Below are 19,719 nucleotides of genomic sequence, written 5' to 3' on the forward strand. Positions count from 1 at the left end.
AAATAATTTTATGGTTGGGGGGTCACCATAACATGAGGAAGTGTATTAAAGGGTCATGGCATTAGGAAGGTTGAGTAACACTGCTCTATTACAAAGTTACATGCCAGGCTACGTCAATAGGAATAGCCATAATAATAATAATAATAATAATCCATAATAATAATCAATAGGAATAGCCATAATAACAACAACAACAAAGAAAAAACATGGCTGCGGGTCACAAATGGAACTCTGAAAAAGGAGACAAAGGAGGGCCTGATTCTGGCAGCCCAAGAACAAGCCAATAGAACCAATGCCATCAAAGCCAGAATTGACAAGTCGACGACAGATCCCAAGTGTAGACTCTGCAAGGGAGCAGATGAAACAATAGATCACATCCTGAGCTGCTGCAAGAAGATCGCGCAGACGGACTACAAGCAGAGGCACAACACCGTTGCTCAGATGATTCATTGGCACTTGTGCCACAAACACCATCTGCCTGCGACAAAGAACTGGTGGGATCACAAGCCGGAAAAAGTTACAGAGAATGAACATGTCAAGCTACTCTGGGACTTCCGGATTCAGACTGAACAGCAAGTCTGTGAAAAGTGAACCATAAAATAGCGAGGGAACACTGTAATAATGATGATGATGATGATGATGATGATGATGAAGAAGAAGACGACGACGACGACATCAAGCTACTCTGGGACTTCAGAATTCAGACAGACAGAGTTTTGGAGCACAAGACTCCTGACCTCATGATCGCGTTAAAAAACAAAGTAAGGATTGTCAATGTCACAATCCCAGGTAACAACAGGGTCGAAGAGAAACAACTTGAAAAGCTGACACGATATGAGGATTTAAAGATCGAACTGCAAAGACTCTGGCACAAGCCAGTCAAGGGGGCCCCAGTGGGGATCGGCACACTGGGTGCAGTGCCTCAAGACCTTGGCCTGGGCTTAAACACAATAGGTGCTGATAAAATTACCATCTGCCAACTGCAAAAGGCCACCTTACTGGGATCTGCACGCATGATTCGTCGATACATCACACAGCCTTAGACACTTGGGAAGTGTCCGACGTGTGATCCAATACAAAAACCAGCAGAGTGACTGCTGTGGACTCATCTTGTGGTGTTTCACATAATAATAATAATAATAATAATAATAATAATAATAATAATAATAATATGTTTATATTCCACTCTATCTCCTGAAAGGGACTCAGGACCATCCCTTGAAGTCCCCTGAGGTCTACTCCAGCCCCTTTCTGCCATGTAGGGATCCACAATCCAAGCCCTCCCAACCCGTGGCCATCCAGCCAACCTTCTGCTTCCCTGTTTTGTCACTGAATTGCATTGGAAACTCCTGGCTTGAAAAAAGTCCATGTGAATGGGATCCAGGCTGCAAGCTGAACATGAGTCAACAACGTGATGCAGAAGCTTTAAAAGCCAATGAAAGTCTAGGCTGCCTGCAAAGGATAGTGCCTAGATTGTCCCACTCTATTCTCCTTTGGTCACCTGCAATAAACCAGTCCTGATCACCACAAGCAAAGAAAGACAAGATGGAAGGTATCCAGAAAAAGGCAAGTAAAATGGTCAAAGGTCTGGATGTTCTACAAAGGAAGGAGCAGGGTTCTTTCTGCTGCTCCAGAGACTAAGACACAATGCAGCAATGGATTCAAATGGCAGGAAAAGAGATTCCACCAAAACACTGGGAAGAACTTCCTGGTGGAATCCAGAGGAGTCTCCTTCTTAGGCAGAAAATAGGAAATGCAAAGAGACAGAATGGGGGGTGATGATGAGGGGGATGATGAGGCCTGGCTCGAGAGTAGGATGTGTGGAAAAGTTCTTGGGAGTCCTCGTGGGGAGGAAGGGGAACATGAGCCAGGAATGTCACGTGGTGGCAAAAAAAGCCAATGGGATTTTGGTCTGCATCAAGAGGAGTCTAATGCCTAGATCCAGGGGAGTGATGCTCCACCTTTATTCTGCCTTGGTCAGAACACGTTACCTGGAATCACACTGTATCCAATTCGGCATATCACAACTAAAAGGAGATGTTGGCAAGTTGGAATGTGTCCAGAGGAGGGTCTGGAGAAGAATGGCTTCAAGAGCTGAGCATGTTTAGCCTGCAGAAGAGAAGGCTGGGAGGAGACATGAGGGCCAGGGATCAAGATGTGAGGGGAAGTCATAAAGAAGAGGGAGCAAGCTTGATTTTTTGCTGCTCTGGAAACTAGGACGCAGAAGAATGGCTTCAAATGACAGGAAAGGAGATGCCACCTGAACATTAGGAAGAACTTCCTGACTGTGAAAGCCATTCAGCAGTGGAACTCTCTGCCCCAGAGTGTGGTGGAGGCTCGTTCTTTGGAAGTTTTTAAACAGAGGCTGGATGGCCATCTGTCAGGGGTGTTTGAATGAAATATTCCTGCTTCTTGGCAGAATAGGTTTGGACTGGATGTCCCATGAGGTCTCTTCCAACTCTATCATTCTATTATTCTATGATTCTAATCATATGATTGCATAATGCATATGTGTTTTGCAGAAGTAAAGAATGGAAATTAGTCAAAACAGGCAGGCTGAGCAATGCCTTCAATGTTCTGCCAGGCTTCAACAGAAAAAGATAAGGGCTGCTCAAGGAAAGCGAAACCAGTTTCTGGGTGCTTGGAAAGGCTTAAAAGTTCCAAGCATGGAAAATACAGTCAGATGAAGCATCGTTTAGAATGGCTTCAAATGACAGGAAAGGAGATTCCACCTGAACATGAGGAAGAACTTCATAACTGTGAGAGAGAGCTGTTCAATAGTGGAACTCTCTGCTCCGGTGGTGGTGGAGGCTCCTTCTTTGGAGGCTTTTAAGCAGAGGCTGGATGGCCGTCTGTTGGGAGTGTTTTTAATGCGATTTTCCTGCTTAGAATCATAGAATCATAGAATCAAAGAGTTGGAAGAGACCTCATGGGCCATCCAGTCCAACCTCATTTTGCCAAGAAGTAGGAATATTGCATTCAAATCACCCCTGACAGATGGCCATCCAGCCTCTGTTTAAAAGCTTCCAAAGAAGGAGCCTCCACCACACTCCGGGGCAGAGAGTTCCACTGCTGAACGGCTCTCAGTCAGGAAGTTCTTCCTCATGTTCAGATGGAATCTCCTCTCTTGTAGTTTGAAACCATGGCTCCATTGCGTCCTAGTCTCCAGGGAAGCAGAAAACAAGCTTGCTCCCTCCTCCCTGTGGCTTCCTCTCACATATTTATACATGGCTATCATATCTCCTCTCAGCCTTCTCTTCTTCAGGCTAAACATGCCCAGCTCCTTAAGCCGCTCCTCATAGGGCTTGTTCTCCAGACCCTTTATCATTTCAGTTGCCCTCCTCTGGACACATTCCAGCTTATCAATATCTCTCTTGAATTGTGGTGCCCAGAATTGGACACAATATTCCAGGTGTGGTCTAACCAGAGCAGAATAGAGCATGGGGAGCATTACTTCCCTAGATCTAGACACTAGGCTCCTATTAATGAGGAAGAACTTCATAACTGTGTGAAAGAGCTGTTCAATAGCAGAACTGTCTGCTTCTTGGCAAGGGATGGCCCACCAAGTCTCTTCCAATTCTATGATTCCTGGTGCCGACTCCAGGATGAGCAACCTCTCAGGGCCCCAGTCCTCAATTCAGATCTTGCGAATCCCAGGTGGCAATTACAGCTTCCTTGATGGAGCCTCTCTACCTGTGACAGAATCTTTCTCTTTGGCAACCACCTTCTAGCAAGCTGTGCATTACTGTCTTTTCCAATGACTCACATCATCTCATTACATGTTCAAAGAGTGACAGTCTCATCCCTGCAAATAAATAACAAGGGATGAAAGAGAGAAGACGGGGCCGGGAGGGAAGGAGGGAGGGAAGGAGGATCACTGAATCAAAGAACTAAATTTGGGAGATCATCCATGGCCATGCATTGCCATCTATGGCTGAACAAAGGGAAAGAGACAGCCTTACATAAGACTAGTGAAGCCTGTGGCCCACAGATTACAGATGGATTTTGGACTCCTTGTTTGCAACTATAATTCTTCCAAGTCCACCAAAAACCCCGCTTCCCCATTTTTTTAAATAAAATTACACAATTTTCATGTGATGTTTGTCCAAAAACCTTGCAAAAAAATATTTATTTATTATTTATTTGCCACATTTATATACCGCCTTTCTCAGCCCGAAGGCTACTCAGGGTGGTTCACAATCGGCAACAATTCGATGCTTCCACAACTATAAAATGCAAATTAAAAACAGATTATAAATACAATTAAAACATTACTATTAACATCTATATCTATCTGTCTGTCTGTCTGTCTGTCTGTCTATCTATCTATCTATATAAAAATGCTCTATGTGTAATGAGTACCTTAAAAACAAAAGAACCAATGAACGAAATCACACCAAATTTGGCAACAAAACGCCTCACAACACAAGGAGTGACCATCACTCAAAAAACTATGATTTTGTCATTTGGGAGTTGTAATTGCTGGGATTTATAGTTCACCTACAATCAAAGAGCATTCTGAATTCCACCAATTATGGAATTGAACCAAACTTGGTACACAGTACTCCCGTGGCCAACAGAAGACACTAGAAGGGTTTGGTAGGCATTGGCCTTGAGTTTGGGAGTTGTAGTTCACCTACATCCAGAGAGCACTGTGGACTCAAACAATGAGGGATCTGGGCCAAACTTGGCACGAATATTCCATATACCCAAATATGAACACAGATGGAGTTTGGGGGAAATAGACCTTGACATTTGGGTGTTGTATTTACTGGGATTTATAGTTCACCTACAATCAAGGAGCATTCCTAACCCCACCAATGATGGAATTGGGCCAGACATCCCACACAGAACCCCCATGACCAACAGAAAATACTGTGTTTTGTGGTTGTCTTTGGTGACTGTTCCGACACCCCCCTGGTGCCCCCCCCCCCCTCGGGGTCTTGACTTCCCAGGTTGAGAAATGCTGCCTTAAAGCCATCCAGTCCAACTCCCTTCACCAGGGCAAGAAAACATAATCAAAGACCATCCAGCCATCCACACACACATACATATGTATATGACAGATGCAGTATCATAGATTTGAAAGTGATCCCTAAAGAAGGACAAAGATATCCTGCATGTTCCAGAGTAGGCAAACCAGACACTCTCCACATCAACACTGACAAAGAAACAGCAAGAAATACTGTTTAGCCACAAGAATCAAGACATTACATATATTAGAAACCAACACTTTATCATTACTTTATTTTCCAGATCAACAGACTGGGCCACAGCAACACGTGGCAGGGGACGGCTAGTATAATATGAAAAAACAAACAAAGCCATAAAAACATAACCTACAGCGTCTCCTTACTAAAATCGTGATCCAAGTGCATCGTCAAATCATTCTGAATTTTATCTTAATCTAATTATGTTATAAATCCCCCCCAAACTATGTACAACTACCCCCAGAAGCCCCCCAACCACACCCTAAGTACCTCTTATTTTCAACAGACAAAATGTTGACCACAAGTGACACAAAATCACACCTGGCCACCTGGTCACCATTCTTGGAAACACATGGTTGAAGATAGAAATATTTGGGGAAATGGGAGGGGGTTAGGGTATGTTAGAAAAATTACGTTGCTTCCTGGCCCTCCTGCTATTACTCTTACATGGCTCTGACAATAAAATGAGAGGGTGGGGAGAGAGTTTCTCAGCATGACTCACCAAGGCGTCTATGAGGACTTCGGCTCCTTCCTCGCTTTCGTGGAGAGTGTCGATGTCGGTCAGCTCCTGCAGAAGGTCCACCACTGCGATGGAGACATGTGGAGCCAGTTAAGGGAAACAAGGACGAAGAATGGCACTGCGGGCCAGCAGTGCTATATGGGAGTTTGTGGGAGGAAACACAGGAGGCTCTGGAAAGGCTCAAGAAGGTACAAACCTAGCTTCATTGCTGGAGGGAATACATTTCGGATCAAAGGATGGACATACAAAAACAGCAACCTAACTCTGATATCTGTGTGTCAGTTATCTTGAGACAGAGAGAGGCCTCATGACGCTCCCTTCTCAAACAAAGGGCCATAGAGAACAATAAAACAACAACAATAACAACTGATTACGGTCCATGGACCCATGACTGTTAGGTAGGTAACAGAGAAGAATGAGAACAACAAAGGCTTCTTTCAGGAAGAAGGGGAAAGTAGTGTCCACATGGAGGCAGCAAGCTAAAACACCTTGAGTTACAGAAATCTAGAAACAGAGGTGAAAGCAAGACAAGATACCTGACCCCCAAGGTGTTGGAGATCAGCCTGTGATTGTGTTTCAGGATCAGGGTGCTTTGGATGTGGGGAATTATGTAAATGCGGTTCCAGATGGCAATAGTTTGGTCAGTGATATTGATGCAGAGAATGACATAGAGGCACCTGTTCCAAGTGTAGTTTCCCATGAGAATGTTCCAAGAGAATGATGGTTTACTCCCTGAATAGCTCCGAGAGTTCCCAGGATTTGGGGCTTGAAAACAACAACCACCTGCAGAAACTAATAAGCATATAGATAGGCGGGCGGAAATTAGTCAAAACAGACAGGCCGAGCAATGACTTCGGTGTCCTGCCAGGCTTCAACAGAAAAAGATAAGGGGTGCTTAAGGAAAGCGAAACCAGTTTCTGAGTGTTTGGAAAGGCTTAAAAGTTCCAAGCATGGAAAATACAGTCAGATGTAGCATCATTTAGAATCATGCTAAGTGCTTGTCCTCATTTTAGAGAAGCCCTGCTTTGAACATTTATGCTTAAGGATTTCTTGTTTCTTGTTATTATCTGCTCATGCAAGTGTGTATTAGACTTGAATAAATATGGGTAATATGGTAACTTATTTCATTAAAAAACTTTTTTTAACACTAGGTTTTCAGGTGCGCCCTTTGGGGTTCTGCTCATAGGAAGATAGGGTGCAATTCTACCCTCTGCTGAGAATAACTTGTCTTTTGTGCCCCTAATAGATGCACCAGTGATGGTAATGGGGCCAAGAGAAGGCTCTCTGCAGAGGGTTCAATATGGTCCTTCATGCAACCTGGAGGTCAGCTGCATAGGGCTTTATCGGTCATCCCCTTAAATTGCGCCAGTGGGGCTGCAGTGGAAAGAAAGAGGCATGCTTCCCGCATTTTTTTCCAGGATGGACCAAAGCCAGTCAGGTAAGTAGAGAAGTCGTTCTCATTCCACGCTTTCCCCACTCGAAGGGAAATCAAGGATTCAAAGCCATGGCCCTGTTAAGTCTGGAACATCAGTATGCAAAGGGATCTTTGCAGCACCTCAGAGACTCGCTCAGAGAATGAAGTCGGGAACACAGGCTTTCACAGAGCAAGCCTTCTTCCTCAGATGCATGACTCAGACTCGGTCTAAGAAAGCATATGCTCCCTTCTTCGTTCCCTCAGCCTTGAAGAAACCTAGATGTAAATGCAACACACATCCATGTTTATCTTTTTAAACAACTTTTTTTTTTAAAAAAAGAAAGGAACTTTTAAAGCAATCTGGCCCTAAGGATATACTGTAACAAAGAAAGCGATGCATAATTTTAGAAATTCTTAGTAAAGGTAAAGGTACCCCTGGACATTAAGTCTAGTCATGTCCAGCTCTGGGGGTTGGTACTCATCTCCATTTCTAAGTTGAACAGCCGACATGGTCTGTAGACGCCTTCAATGTGGCTGGCATGACTGCATGGAGTGCCCTTATCATCCCGCAGAAGCAGTACCTATCGATCTACTCACATTTGCATGTTTTCGAACTGCTAGGTTGGCAGAACCTAGGGCTGACAACGGGAGCTCATCCTGCTTCCCGTATGTGAACCACCGACCTTTCGGTCAGCAAGTTTAGCAGCTCAGCAGTTTAACCTGCTGCACCACTGGGGGGGGGGGGCAGGACTTCCTTCTGCACAAAATTCACTCAGGTGTGGTTGTTTTGCACCAAGAACAGTAAATGGTTACAGAAAATAGCATTTCCTGTCATATGATACAATGTAATACACGTGCAAAATAATACAATGTTTCCTATAAAGACAGTGTTGTTTTCAATGCAATTCAAAGACGTGCGCATTTGGCATCATATTCCAGCCTACATTTTCTGCATAGGAAACAGCTTTCTGCCTAGAAAAAAATGCTGTTTTCTGTACAAAACAACCATCTTAAAATGTGTGCAAATGAGGCTCAAATTGTGAAGGTTCTTGTCAGTCCAGGAATCTTTTGAGTTTGTCAATGCTAAAAAAATGTGGGGTCAACATTATGATGATTATAATGGTCAAAAGACAACCTGGCACAATGGCACTACCTACCTTGTGTGACTGTGAAGCAGAACAGACAACTCTGCATCTGTATGCTTGTCCACTCTGCCCTGCCTCATGTACAGTGGAAGAATGGTTGGAGGCTACAGACAATGCCGTTGCTGTTGCCCGTTTTTGGTCAAAAGATATTTAGCCACTTGTGCTCCTGTTTTTATTAGTATTATAATTATGTATGCAATGATTCTGACACAAAATAAAAAATAAATACAGCTTCAGAAATAGACCCGTTCTTATTGCACCGCCGTTGGTTGACGTGGGAATAATTGCCAAGGCGCTGTGCAGAGGCTAACCTAAACCAGCTTGCAACAAACGGATTTAATCAACGGATGCCACATCGTTGTTGCAAACTCGATAGAGCAAGTGGTCTCTTTGTGCCAATGCAGACTAAAGAATAGGGCTGGGATGCTGCAGCCGCAACACAGAGGCGCACCCAATTTATTTATTATTTATTTATTTATTTATTTGCTTCACTTTTATACCGCATATTTCAGCCCTTGACAGGCGACTCAATGCGGTTTACAGTGCAATTAAAAACACGGCAATACAACAACCGGGACGACAACGTCGCTCCACAACAATTAACATAGACAGACAAATCAACAAACAACATATATAGCGCCTCCGTTAAAGTCAGATCCATTCTCATAGTCATTGTGCCGTTCCTATGTTCAGTTACCGTCTTCCTTAGTTAGTTGCATTGCTTAGCCGAACGCTTGTTCGTAAAGCCAGGTCTTGACCATTCTCCGAAACGCCAGCAACGAAGGTGCCTGTCTGATGTCAGCTGGCAAGGTATTCCATAGCCGAGGGGCCACCACTGAGAAGGCCCTGTCTCTCGTCCCCGCCAAGCGTACCTGTGACGCAGGCGGGATCGAGAGCAGGGCCTCCCCAGATGATCTTAATGTTCTAGTCGGTTCGTAGGCGGAAATGCGTTCGGAGAGGTAAGCGGGGCCAGAACCGTTTAGGGCTTTATAGGCTAAGGCCAGCACCTTGAATTGAGCCCGGTAGCGGATTGGCAGCCAGTGGAGCTGGCTCAACAGAGGGGTGGTGTGCTCCCTGAGTGCCGCTCCAGTTAGCAACCTGGCTGCCGAGCGCTGGACCATCTGAAGCTTCCGGGCTGTCTTCAAGGGCAACCCCACGTAGAGCGCGTTGCAGTAATCAATCCAGGATGTGACCAGAGCGTGGACCACCGTGGCCAAGTCCGACTTCCCAAGGTACGGGCGCAGCTGGCGCACAAGTTTGAGTTGTGCAAATGCTCCCCTGGACACCGCCGAAACCTGAGGTTCCAAGCTTAGCGAGGAGTCCAGGATCACACCCAAGCTGCGAACCTGCGTCTTCAGGGGGAGTGTAACCCCGTCCAACACAGGCTGTAACCCTATACCCTGTTCGGCCTTCCGACTGACCAGGAGTGCCTCTGTCTTATCTGGATTCAATTTCAATTTGTTCGCCCTCATCCAGTCCGATACAGCGGCCAAGCAACGGTTCAGGACCTGAACAGCCTCCTTAGTAGTAGGTGGGAAGGAGTGACAGAGTTGGACGTCATCTGCGTACAGATAACACCGCACCCCGAAACTCCGGATGATCTCTCCCAACGGCTTCATGTAGATGTTAAATAACATGGGGGACAATATTGAGCCCTGCGGGACCCCACAAGTCAATGGTTGTGGGGTAGAGCAGTTGTCCCCCAGCAACACCTTCTGAGTACGATCCTCTAGGAAGGACCTGAGCCACTGCAGAGCAGTGCCACCAAGGCCCATTCCCGCGAGGCGTCTCAGAAGGATACCGTGGTCGACGGTATCGAAGGCCGCTGAGAGGTCCAGCAGAACTAACAGGGACACACTCCCCCTGTCTAGCTCCCTGCGCAGATCATCCACTAAGGCGACCAAGGCTGTCTCGGTACCATGTCCCGGCCTGAAACCAGACTGTGCCGGATCTAGATAATCAGTGTCTACCAAGAATGTCTGGAGTTGTGAGGCCACCACACGTTCCAGGACTTTGCCCAAGAAGGGAAGATTGGAAACAGGCCGAAAGTTGACGAATTGAGTGGGATCCAGTGATGGTTTCTTCAACAGCGGTTTTATCACAGCTTGTTTTAAGCTGGCTGGAATTTTGCCTTCCCGAAGGGAGGCATTAACCACCACCTCCACCCACTCGGCCAATCCCCCTCTGGCCTCCTTTAGAAGCCAGGATGGGCAGGGGTCTAGGATGCATGTGGTAGCCCTCATTCCTCCAAGCATCTTGTCCACATCCTCAGGTTTCACCAATTGAAATGAATCCAACGAAATCGGATAAGCAGATGCTCGTGTTACATCCTCTGAGACTGCCGTTAACATGGTGTCCAGGTCGGAACGGATCGAAGCGACTTTGTCCGCAAAGAACCGAGCAAAAGCTTCACAGCGGGCCGTCGAGTTGTCAGGGTTCCCATCCGACTTGGTGGGATTTAATAGACCTCTGACAACTCGAAACAGCTCAGCCGGACGGTTCTTTGCGGACGCAATATTGGCCGCAAAGAAAGATTTCTTTGCCGCCTTTATTGCCACGGCATATGCCCTGAGAAGGGCGACATACCGTGTTCGATTTGACTCGCTCGGGTCCGAACGCCACACGCGCTCTAGTCTCCTCTTCCTTCGCTTCATTGCTGCCAGCTCCTCGGTGAACCAAGGAGCTGGTTTAGCTCGGCTACTTGAGAGGGGACGTTCCGGAGCAATCGTGTCTATTGCCCTAGTCATCTCCCTATTCCAGTGAGACACCAGGGCATCAACAGGATCACCAACCAAGGAAGCGGGAAAATCCCCAAGAGCCGTCAGGAATCCATTCGGATCCATAAGCCTCCTGGGGCGGACCAACTTAATGGGTCCCCCACCTCTGCAGAGGTTGGGAGGTGCAGTAAGTCTAAAGCTGACCAGATAGTGGTCGGTCCATGGCAACGGAGAGATGGATAACTCCTCAACACCGCCACTCTGCTCCCATCCCTGACAGAAAACCAAGTCCAATGTGTGTCCAGCACTGTGAGTGGGGCCAGATATCTGTTGGGACAGCCCCATGGTTGCCATGGAAGACATGAAGTCCTGAGCCGCTCCTACTAGGGTAGTCTCAGCATGTACATTGAAGTCCCCCAGCACAAGGAGCCGTTGGGACTCCAATGCCAGGCCCGAGACCACCCCTGCTAGCTCAGGTAGGGAGACCGTAGTGCAGCGAGGTGGGCGGTACACTAACAGAATCCCTATTCTGTCCCGGTCACCCACCTTCAGGTAGACACATTCAAAATTAGTTGACTGCGGGATGGGGCCTCTGGTCAGGGGAATGGAATTCTTATAGACAACCGCAACTCCGCCTCCCCGCCCTCCAGGTCTCGACTGGTACTGTACGGAGAATTTCCCTCATTATCTCCGCTCTTTCCTTCCCTTCCCTTCCTCCGCAGCATCATTCCAGCAGACAACGCACTCGGCCGCCTTGCTGCTCATTAGACCTACTTGACTATTCTCCAAGGCAAGCTGATCAATCGTGACCTCTTCTTACCACAGGACACACAAAAGGCAACCCACTTTCTTGCAGTGTCCTACATAGCAGCCTCCAGATCTGGGCTGGAAAAGTAGGCTCTTGCTCCTACAGCTCTGTTCCAACTGTCCTTCTGAAAAGTTGAGACTCATTTCAAAGGCTGGGAGATGGCTTTCCAGCTCAGGACTGATGCTCCTCTCCCTTCTTGCAACCACAATCGGCTCTTCTTTATCATGTGTGCCAGTTGGTGAAGTTGTCTGTCTTGTAGTCCAGGATTCAACTCCAGCCATGGAAACCCCAAGATGGCCTTGGGCATGTCCCATTCTCTCAGCTTCAGAGGGCTTCAAAGGTCTGGAAACCAGGAGTTCCTCTGAGGAGCAGCTTAGGGAACTGTTTATCATGGAGAAGAGAAGGTCCTCCAAAAAACTGGATGTCCTGACAAATTTGTGAACATCCTGCGGCTCCTCCACATTAACATAATGGTTTTGGACAGCAATGGATCCCAAATTGACCTTTTAAAGATGGAATCAGATATCAAACAGGGATGTGTTATTGCCTCAACCTTATTCTCCATCTTCATCACTATGATACTGCACATTGTTGATGGGAAACTACCAACGGGCATGGAAATCATTTATCAGACAGATGGCAAGATTTCTAACCTGAGCAGGCTGAAAGCCAAAACCAAGTCTATTATAGAACTCCAATATGCTGATGATAACGTAGTGTGTGCTCATTCAGAAGGATCATAGAATCAAAGAGTTGGAAGAGACCTCATGGGCCATCCAGTCCAACCCCATTCTGCCAAGAAGCAGGAATATTGCATTCAAATCACCCCTGGCAGATGGCCACCCAGCCTCTGTTTAAAAGCTTCCAAAGAAGGACCCTCCACCACACTCCGAGGCAGAGAGTTCCACTGCTGAATGGCTCTCACAGTCAGGAAGTTCTTCCTCATGTTCAGATGGAATCTCCTCTCTTGTAGTTTGGAGACCTACAAGTCACTGTGAACACTTTTGCAGAAGCATACAAAAAGCTTGGCCTCTCACTGAACACTGAGAAAACCAAAGTCCTCTTTCAACAGTCACCAGCCAATCTCTCTGCAATGCCAGAAACATTTTCTAATGCTGTAACATTAGAAAATGTTGACCATTTCCACGACCTTGGCAGCCACCTCTCCACCAAAGTCAACATCGACACCAAAATACAACACCACCTCAGCTTTGGGAATCCAGCATTCTCCCAAAGGCAGAAGAGAGTGTTTGAGGATCGGAACGTTCATAGGGAAACCATGACACTTATTTAGCTATTGTCCTCCTAATCCAGTTATATGCCTGTGAAATGTGAACCGTCTTCAGACGTCACACTCAACTTATGGCTTGATTTCATCAACATGGCCTCTGAAAAACCCTGCAAATCTCTTGGGAAGATAGGTGGACAAATGTCAGTATTCTGCAAGAAGAAAAGACCACGAGTGTCGAAGCGATGATTCTTCACCGTCAACTTCAATGGACTGGCCACGTTGTCCGAATGCCCAATCACTATCTCCCAAAGCGCTTGCTCTACTCCTAACTCAAGAATAGAAAAAGGAATGTTGGTGGACAGTGAAAAGAGATGGAAAGATGGGCTTAAAGTCAACCTTAAGACCTGTGGCATAGCCATCAAAGGAGAACTGGGAAGACCTGGCCCTTGAGCATTCTAACTGGAGGTCTGCTGTGACAAGCAATGCTGTGGAATTCAAAGAGGCACGAATGGAGGGCAGAAGGGAGAAACCTGTCAAGAGGAAGAAGGTGCATCAAGCCAGCACTGACCAGGACCGCCTTACATCTGGAAACCAATGTCCTCATGTGAAAAAAAACATGTAGATCAAGAATTGGTTTCTACAATCACCTACAGACCCACCACCAAGACCCTACACTTGAAAGGCAATTGTACTCGGATACAAGGGAACACCAGTGATGATGATGACCATCATGTTCACATACTCAAAAGGACATCTCTTTGAGAAAGGACCCTGCACGGTCTCTGCTGCTCTGGAAACTAGGACACAAAGGAGCAATGGATTCAAGCAACAAGAAAAGGAATTCTACCTAAATCAGAAGAACCTTTTGAAAGTAAGAGCTGTTTGACAGAAGGAGAGTGGTTGATTCTCCTTCTCTAGAAGCTTTTAAACAGGGTCTAGATGCCTCTCCATTGGGAGTGCTTTGATTCCTATGTGGCAGAAAGGGGTTCAATTGCATGACCTTTGAGGTTTCTTCCAGTTCTAGCATTCATAGAATCATAGAATCAAAGAGTTGGAAGAGACCTCATGGGCCATCCAGTCCAACCCCATTCTGCCAAGAAGAAGGGATATTGCATTCAAATCACCCCTGACAGATGGCCATCCAGCCTCTGTTTACAAGCTTCTAAAGAAGGAGCCTCCACCACACTCCGGGGCAGTGAGTTCCACTGCTGAACGGCTCTCACAGTCAGGAAGTTCTTCCTCGTGTTCAGATAGAATCTCCTCTCTTGTAGTTTGAAGCCATTGTTCCGCGTCCTAGTCTCCAAGGAAGCAGAAAACAAGCTTGCTCCCTCCTCCCTGTGGCTTCCTCTCACGTATTTATACATGGCTATCATGTCTCCTCTCAGCCTTCTCTTCTTCAGGCTAAACATGCCCAGCTCCTTAAGCCACTCCTCATAGGGCTTGTTCTCCAGACCCTTGATCATTTTAGTCGCCCTCCTCTGGACACATTCCAGCTTGTCAATCTCTCTCTTGAATTGTGGTGCCCAGAATTGGACACAATATTCCAGGTGTGGTCTAACCAAAGCGGAATCGAACTTCTATGATGGCCAAGATGCAAGATCTGCTGTGAGGACACTGGCCAAGCAAATCCCATGATAACATCACAATATGTTAGAGCTGACTTCTAGCTACAAGGCCACAACAAGTGTACACCAAACATGAGAATCCTGCAGCACCTCCTGACATTCTTCATTGCATTTCCCAATGTTCAGGCAAGGATTGCCTTGAGAATGGTGTGCAAGCCAGCAAAAAGATGGAGCAACACCTCACTACAGGTAGGTTCATCTCCAAGGCGCACTCAACCAATGCAGTTTCCTCTCTCTCATATACACTTTGATGTCTTTCTTTCAATGTGATCAATACTCTTCTGTTCTGCAGGGAATCTATGCATCCCAATTGGGCTGCCTGGGGTGCAGAGGTTTCAACATTCCTGTCTGCCAAAGGAAGACGGAGGAAAAGGAAAAGAAGCTGATCTGAAGGAAGCAAGAAGGTGGATTACGGCATCCTTGAAGGAGGGTGCTTCCCGTAAGACATGGGGAATGTTGCACGAGTAAAAAAGACACTCAGCAGCCCCTTGCGTCATCAGGGACGTTCTAAGCTCAGAGCTTCTTCGTGACACAACAATTACTTTCAAAAGGCTGCAGAGGATGGATGAAGCAGGCCCATACTGAAGGAGAAGGGGCTGATGAATGGTGATGGCATTCAAAGCCGTAAAGAGATTGCAGCCTTGGAGCTTGAAGGGATTTGCTGTTCATAGCTGCTGTCAAACGTTCACTCCGATTTATGGTAGCCCAATGAATGAGAGACCTCCAAGTCACCCTGTCCTCAGTGCAAAGTCAAGGCAGCCATGGCTTCCTTGGTGAAGTCCATCCACCTGCAGTAGAGTCCTCCTCTTTTCTGGCTGCCTTCCACCTTCCCAATAATCAGTCTCTTTTCTGGTGAATCCTGCCTTCTTTTGATATGGCCAAGGGACAACAGCCTCAGCTTAGTAATCATGGCTGTTGATTGGCTCTTGTTGCTGTTTGCCATCAGGTTGACTTATGGAGACCTCCAGGCCAACCTCTCATCCACAGGAGATACGGCTTCCTTGATGGAGTCTACCCATCTATGCCTCCTTTCCTGTGACCTTATCAAGCATTATTGTCTTTTCTAGTGAGTCAAGTCTTCTTATGACATGACCAAAGGGCAACAGTCTCAAGTCAGGAATCATGGCTTCTAGGGAAAGTTCAGCTTGATTTGCTCTGTTGTTGTTGTTGTTCATTCATTCAGTCGTCTCCGACTCTTCGTGACCTCATGGACCAGTCCACGCCAGAGCTCCCTGTCGGCCGTCACCACCCCCATGTCTTTTTACGCATGCAATATTCCCCATGTCTTATGGGAAGGGCCCTCGTTCAAGGATTTGCTCTAAGACGCATTTATTTGTCTTTTTATCAGTCTATAGAAACTATAGACTTCTCCTCCAGCACTAACTTCACACAAGTTGATTTCATAGAGTCCTAGAATTGGAAAAAAACCTTGTGGGTCATTCTGCCAAGAAGCAAGAAAATTGCATTCAAAGCACCCTTGACAGATGGCCATCCAGCCTCTGCTTAAAAGCCTCCAAAGAAGGAGCCTCCACCACACTCCGGAGCAGAGAGTTCCACTGCTGAACAGTTAGGAAGTTCTTGTGTTCACGGGGAATCTCCTTTCCTGTTGGGGGACATGAGAGAAGCCTCCTCGCAGTATTGCAAGACATCCAAGCGTCCCCTGAGCAACGTCTTCATAGACAGCTCATTCTCTCACACAAGTTGATTTCATAGAGTCCTAGAATTGGAAAAAAACCTTGTGGGTCATTCTGCCAAGAAGCAAGAAAATTGCATTCAAAGCACCCTTGACAGATGGCCATCCAGCCTCTGCTTAAAAGCCTCCAAAGAAGGAGCCTCCACCACACTCCGGAGCAGAGAGTTCCACTGCTGAACAGTTAGGAAGTTCTTGTGTTCACGGGGAATCCAGAAGCGACCAGAAGTGACTTGCAACATGCAAACAAGCAAGCAAAACAACCAACGGACCTTTTCAGGACCAACCATGACAATAATCTCAATCAACATGGAAGGCATGTCAACTGTTAAAAAACAACTGCTCTATGAACTGTGCCAAGATAAGAAATGAACAACAGAAATGACCAAAAGTTCCAGGACATCTAATCAACTATCAAGCTTGCAAACTTTGTGGTTTGTTTGTTTGTTTGTTAAAAAATGCAACACAACTGTTTGGTTTGCTCCTGACACAATAAATAAAATCCTTTCCTGTCGTTTGAAGCCATTGCTTCATTGTGTGCTAGTCTCCAGGGCAGCAGAAAACAAGCCTGCTCCCTCTTTCTCCCCTCTGACTTCGCCTCACATATTTATGCATGGCCATCATCATGTCTCCTCTCAGCTTTCTCTTCTGCAGGCTAAACATGCCCAGCTTTTTAAACCGCTCTTGGTCCATGTTCCCCTTCCTCCCCATGAGGACTCCAAGACCTTTTCCACACATCCTACTCTCAAGCCAGGCATCGTCCTCCATTCTGTCTCTTTGCATTTCCCTTTTTCTGCCTAAGTGGAGTCTTTTGAATTTGTCTCTGTTGAGCTTCATTGTGTTTTGGCCAATCATCTCTCTCATCTGTGTAGATCGTTCTGAATTCTGCTCCTGTCTTATGGAGTATGGGCTATCCCTCCACTTCCTACACCATCCTCACTATCCTGCTTTCACCATCATATACAGCCATGCATTTAGAGAAGATATGGGAGAGGATTTTCTCTGCTAAGGCACCTCAGCTGTGGAACCTCACTGTCACCGATATTGATTGGTTTGTATGTATTGTTACCTAAAATATATGTGTATCCTGCCCTTTATCATGAGCTCTGCTGTGCAGACCTCATGATAAAGGGCAGGATACATATATTTTAGTAAAGGAAAAGGGCCGGATAACCCTTACAATCTCTTCCCGCTCTGTTCTTCTGCGATTTCATTCCAATGCCAAATCAAAACATTTCTTTTAATTAAAGCCTCCGGGGGCTAATTTATTCTGCAAATACATTGTATGTTTTAATTGCTTTAATCTTTTAAGTTCTCTTAATGTCTCAGCTTTTCAATATGTTCTTTATCCTGTGTCAATGGTTTCAATGCATTAAAGGGCTCCTCTTGCCTTGCTCCCCAGCTGCCTCCAAGACCTCGTGATAAAGGGCAGGAAACATAGGTTTTAGTAAAGAAATCTATATAAATAAAAACGTAATGTTCGTTTGTGGGATTAACATAACTCAAAAACCACTGGACGAATTGGCTCCAAATTTGGACACAGTACAACTAACAACCCAATGTATGTCCTTCACTCAACAAAATTGATTTTGTTATTTGCGAGTTGTAGCTGCTGGGATTTATAGTACACCCACAATCAAAGAGCAGTCTGAACTCCACCAATGATGGAATTGAACTAAACTTGGCACACAGAACTCCCATGATCAACAGAAAACACTAGAAGAGTTTGGTGGGCATTGACCTTGAGTTTGGGAGTTGTAGTTCACCAATAGTCAGAGAGCACTTTGGACTCAAACAATGATGGATCTGGACAAAACTTGGCATGAATACTCCATATGTCCAAATATGCACACAGATGGAGTTTGGGGCAAATAGACCTTGGCATTTGGGAGTTGTAGTTACTGGGATTTATAGTTCACCTACAATCAAAGAGCATTCTGAACTCCACCAACGATGGAATTGAACCAAATGTGGCACACAGGACTCCCATAAACAACAGAAAACACTAGAAGGGTTTGGTGGGCATTGACCTTGAGTTTGGGAGTTGTAGTTCACCAACATCTGGAGAGCACTTTGGACTCAAACAATGATGGATCTGGACCAAACTTGGCACGAATACTCCATATGCCCAAATATGCACACACATGGAGTGTGGGGCAAACAGACATTGACATTTGGGAGTTGTAGTTACTGGGATTTACAGTTCACCTACAATCAAAGAGCATTCTGAACCCCACCAAAGACAGAATTGGGGCAAACTTTCAACACAGAACCCCCATGACCACAGAAATACTTAAGGCCACCCAGTCCAATTCCCTTCACCAGGGCAAGAAAAGGTAATCAAAGTCCTCTTGACAAAGAGCCATAGATATAGATCAATATATATGATACACACACACACAGATATAGTCTCATAGATTTGAAAGGGACCCCAAAAGAAGGACAATTCTATGTTGCATGTTCCAGAATAGGCAAACCAGACAATCTCCACATCAAGACTGACAAAGAAACAACGAGAAATACTGTTTACCCACAAGCAGAAAGACATTACATAGATTAGAAACCAACACTTTCTCATTACTTTATTTTCCAGATCACCAGACTGGGCCACAGCAACGCGTGGCAGGGGACGGGAAGTAAAGAAGTAAATAAATCGTGGGTACGAGTGGTTTTTTTCACATTTGGTTGCATCAAAGTTCCAACATTGATCCTGGGATTTCTGAGTGATCGTTGTAAACGGTGGTCCCTGAGGACGGACGGAAGAAGAGGAGGAGGAGGAGGGTAAATATCTCTGCGGAGGACTATACGGAGAGGGAATCGAGGGGAAGCAAAGCTCCCGCCACTCTTAATTCATCTTGGCAAAAGAGGAGGGAAAGCCTTGGGATTAAGGAAGCAGCATTTGTCTCTGTCGAGGATGCCCTTAGGCCCAGCTTGGCTGAAGACACACGCAGAAGGAGAGAGGCACGGAGGAAAGCTGCTCTTGCTGGCAAAAAAAAACCCTCTGCAGGCAGGAAATCTGGAGTCTACACCACGGCTGTTTTGGGGCCTGCCGTCCTCTTCACGCACCGGGACAGAGAGGCTTTGCAACCTGCCTTTGGCTGCTCTGCAGGTGCCAAACACTGAGCGAAAGGGGATTTGGAGAAAGGGACGGTCTGTCCTCCTCGCAGGAGCCCCGAGTCCCTGGCAATTTGCACTTGCCATCTGGGCATTATCCCTCCTTGGCTCTCCTTCAGCGAAGCAGCCACCTGGTCCTCTGGTTTTATTGCAGGGGGTTTTGATCCACTTCCTAAAAAGCAGCTCCATCCTCATCTGCCCAGAACCCACTTTAAATGGAGTACGGAGAGAGGAAGCCTCCGTTT

General features: G+C 46.2%; 1 protein-coding gene across 1 annotated transcript in view; it reads right to left on the bottom strand.

Annotated features, from left to right (window-relative positions):
- Positions 1-19,719, bottom strand: part of CTNNBL1 (catenin beta like 1) — a 209,361-nt gene that overhangs the window by 116,732 nt on the left and 72,910 nt on the right. The window contains exon 5 of the mRNA XM_067468297.1: positions 5,713-5,808. Coding sequence (XP_067324398.1) covers positions 5,713-5,808 — 96 coding nt within the window. The remainder of the gene's footprint in view (positions 1-5,712; positions 5,809-19,719) is intronic.

Source organism: Anolis sagrei, chromosome 4 (genome assembly GCF_037176765.1).
Source record: "Anolis sagrei isolate rAnoSag1 chromosome 4, rAnoSag1.mat, whole genome shotgun sequence".
Lineage (NCBI taxonomy): Eukaryota > Metazoa > Chordata > Lepidosauria > Squamata > Dactyloidae > Anolis > Anolis sagrei.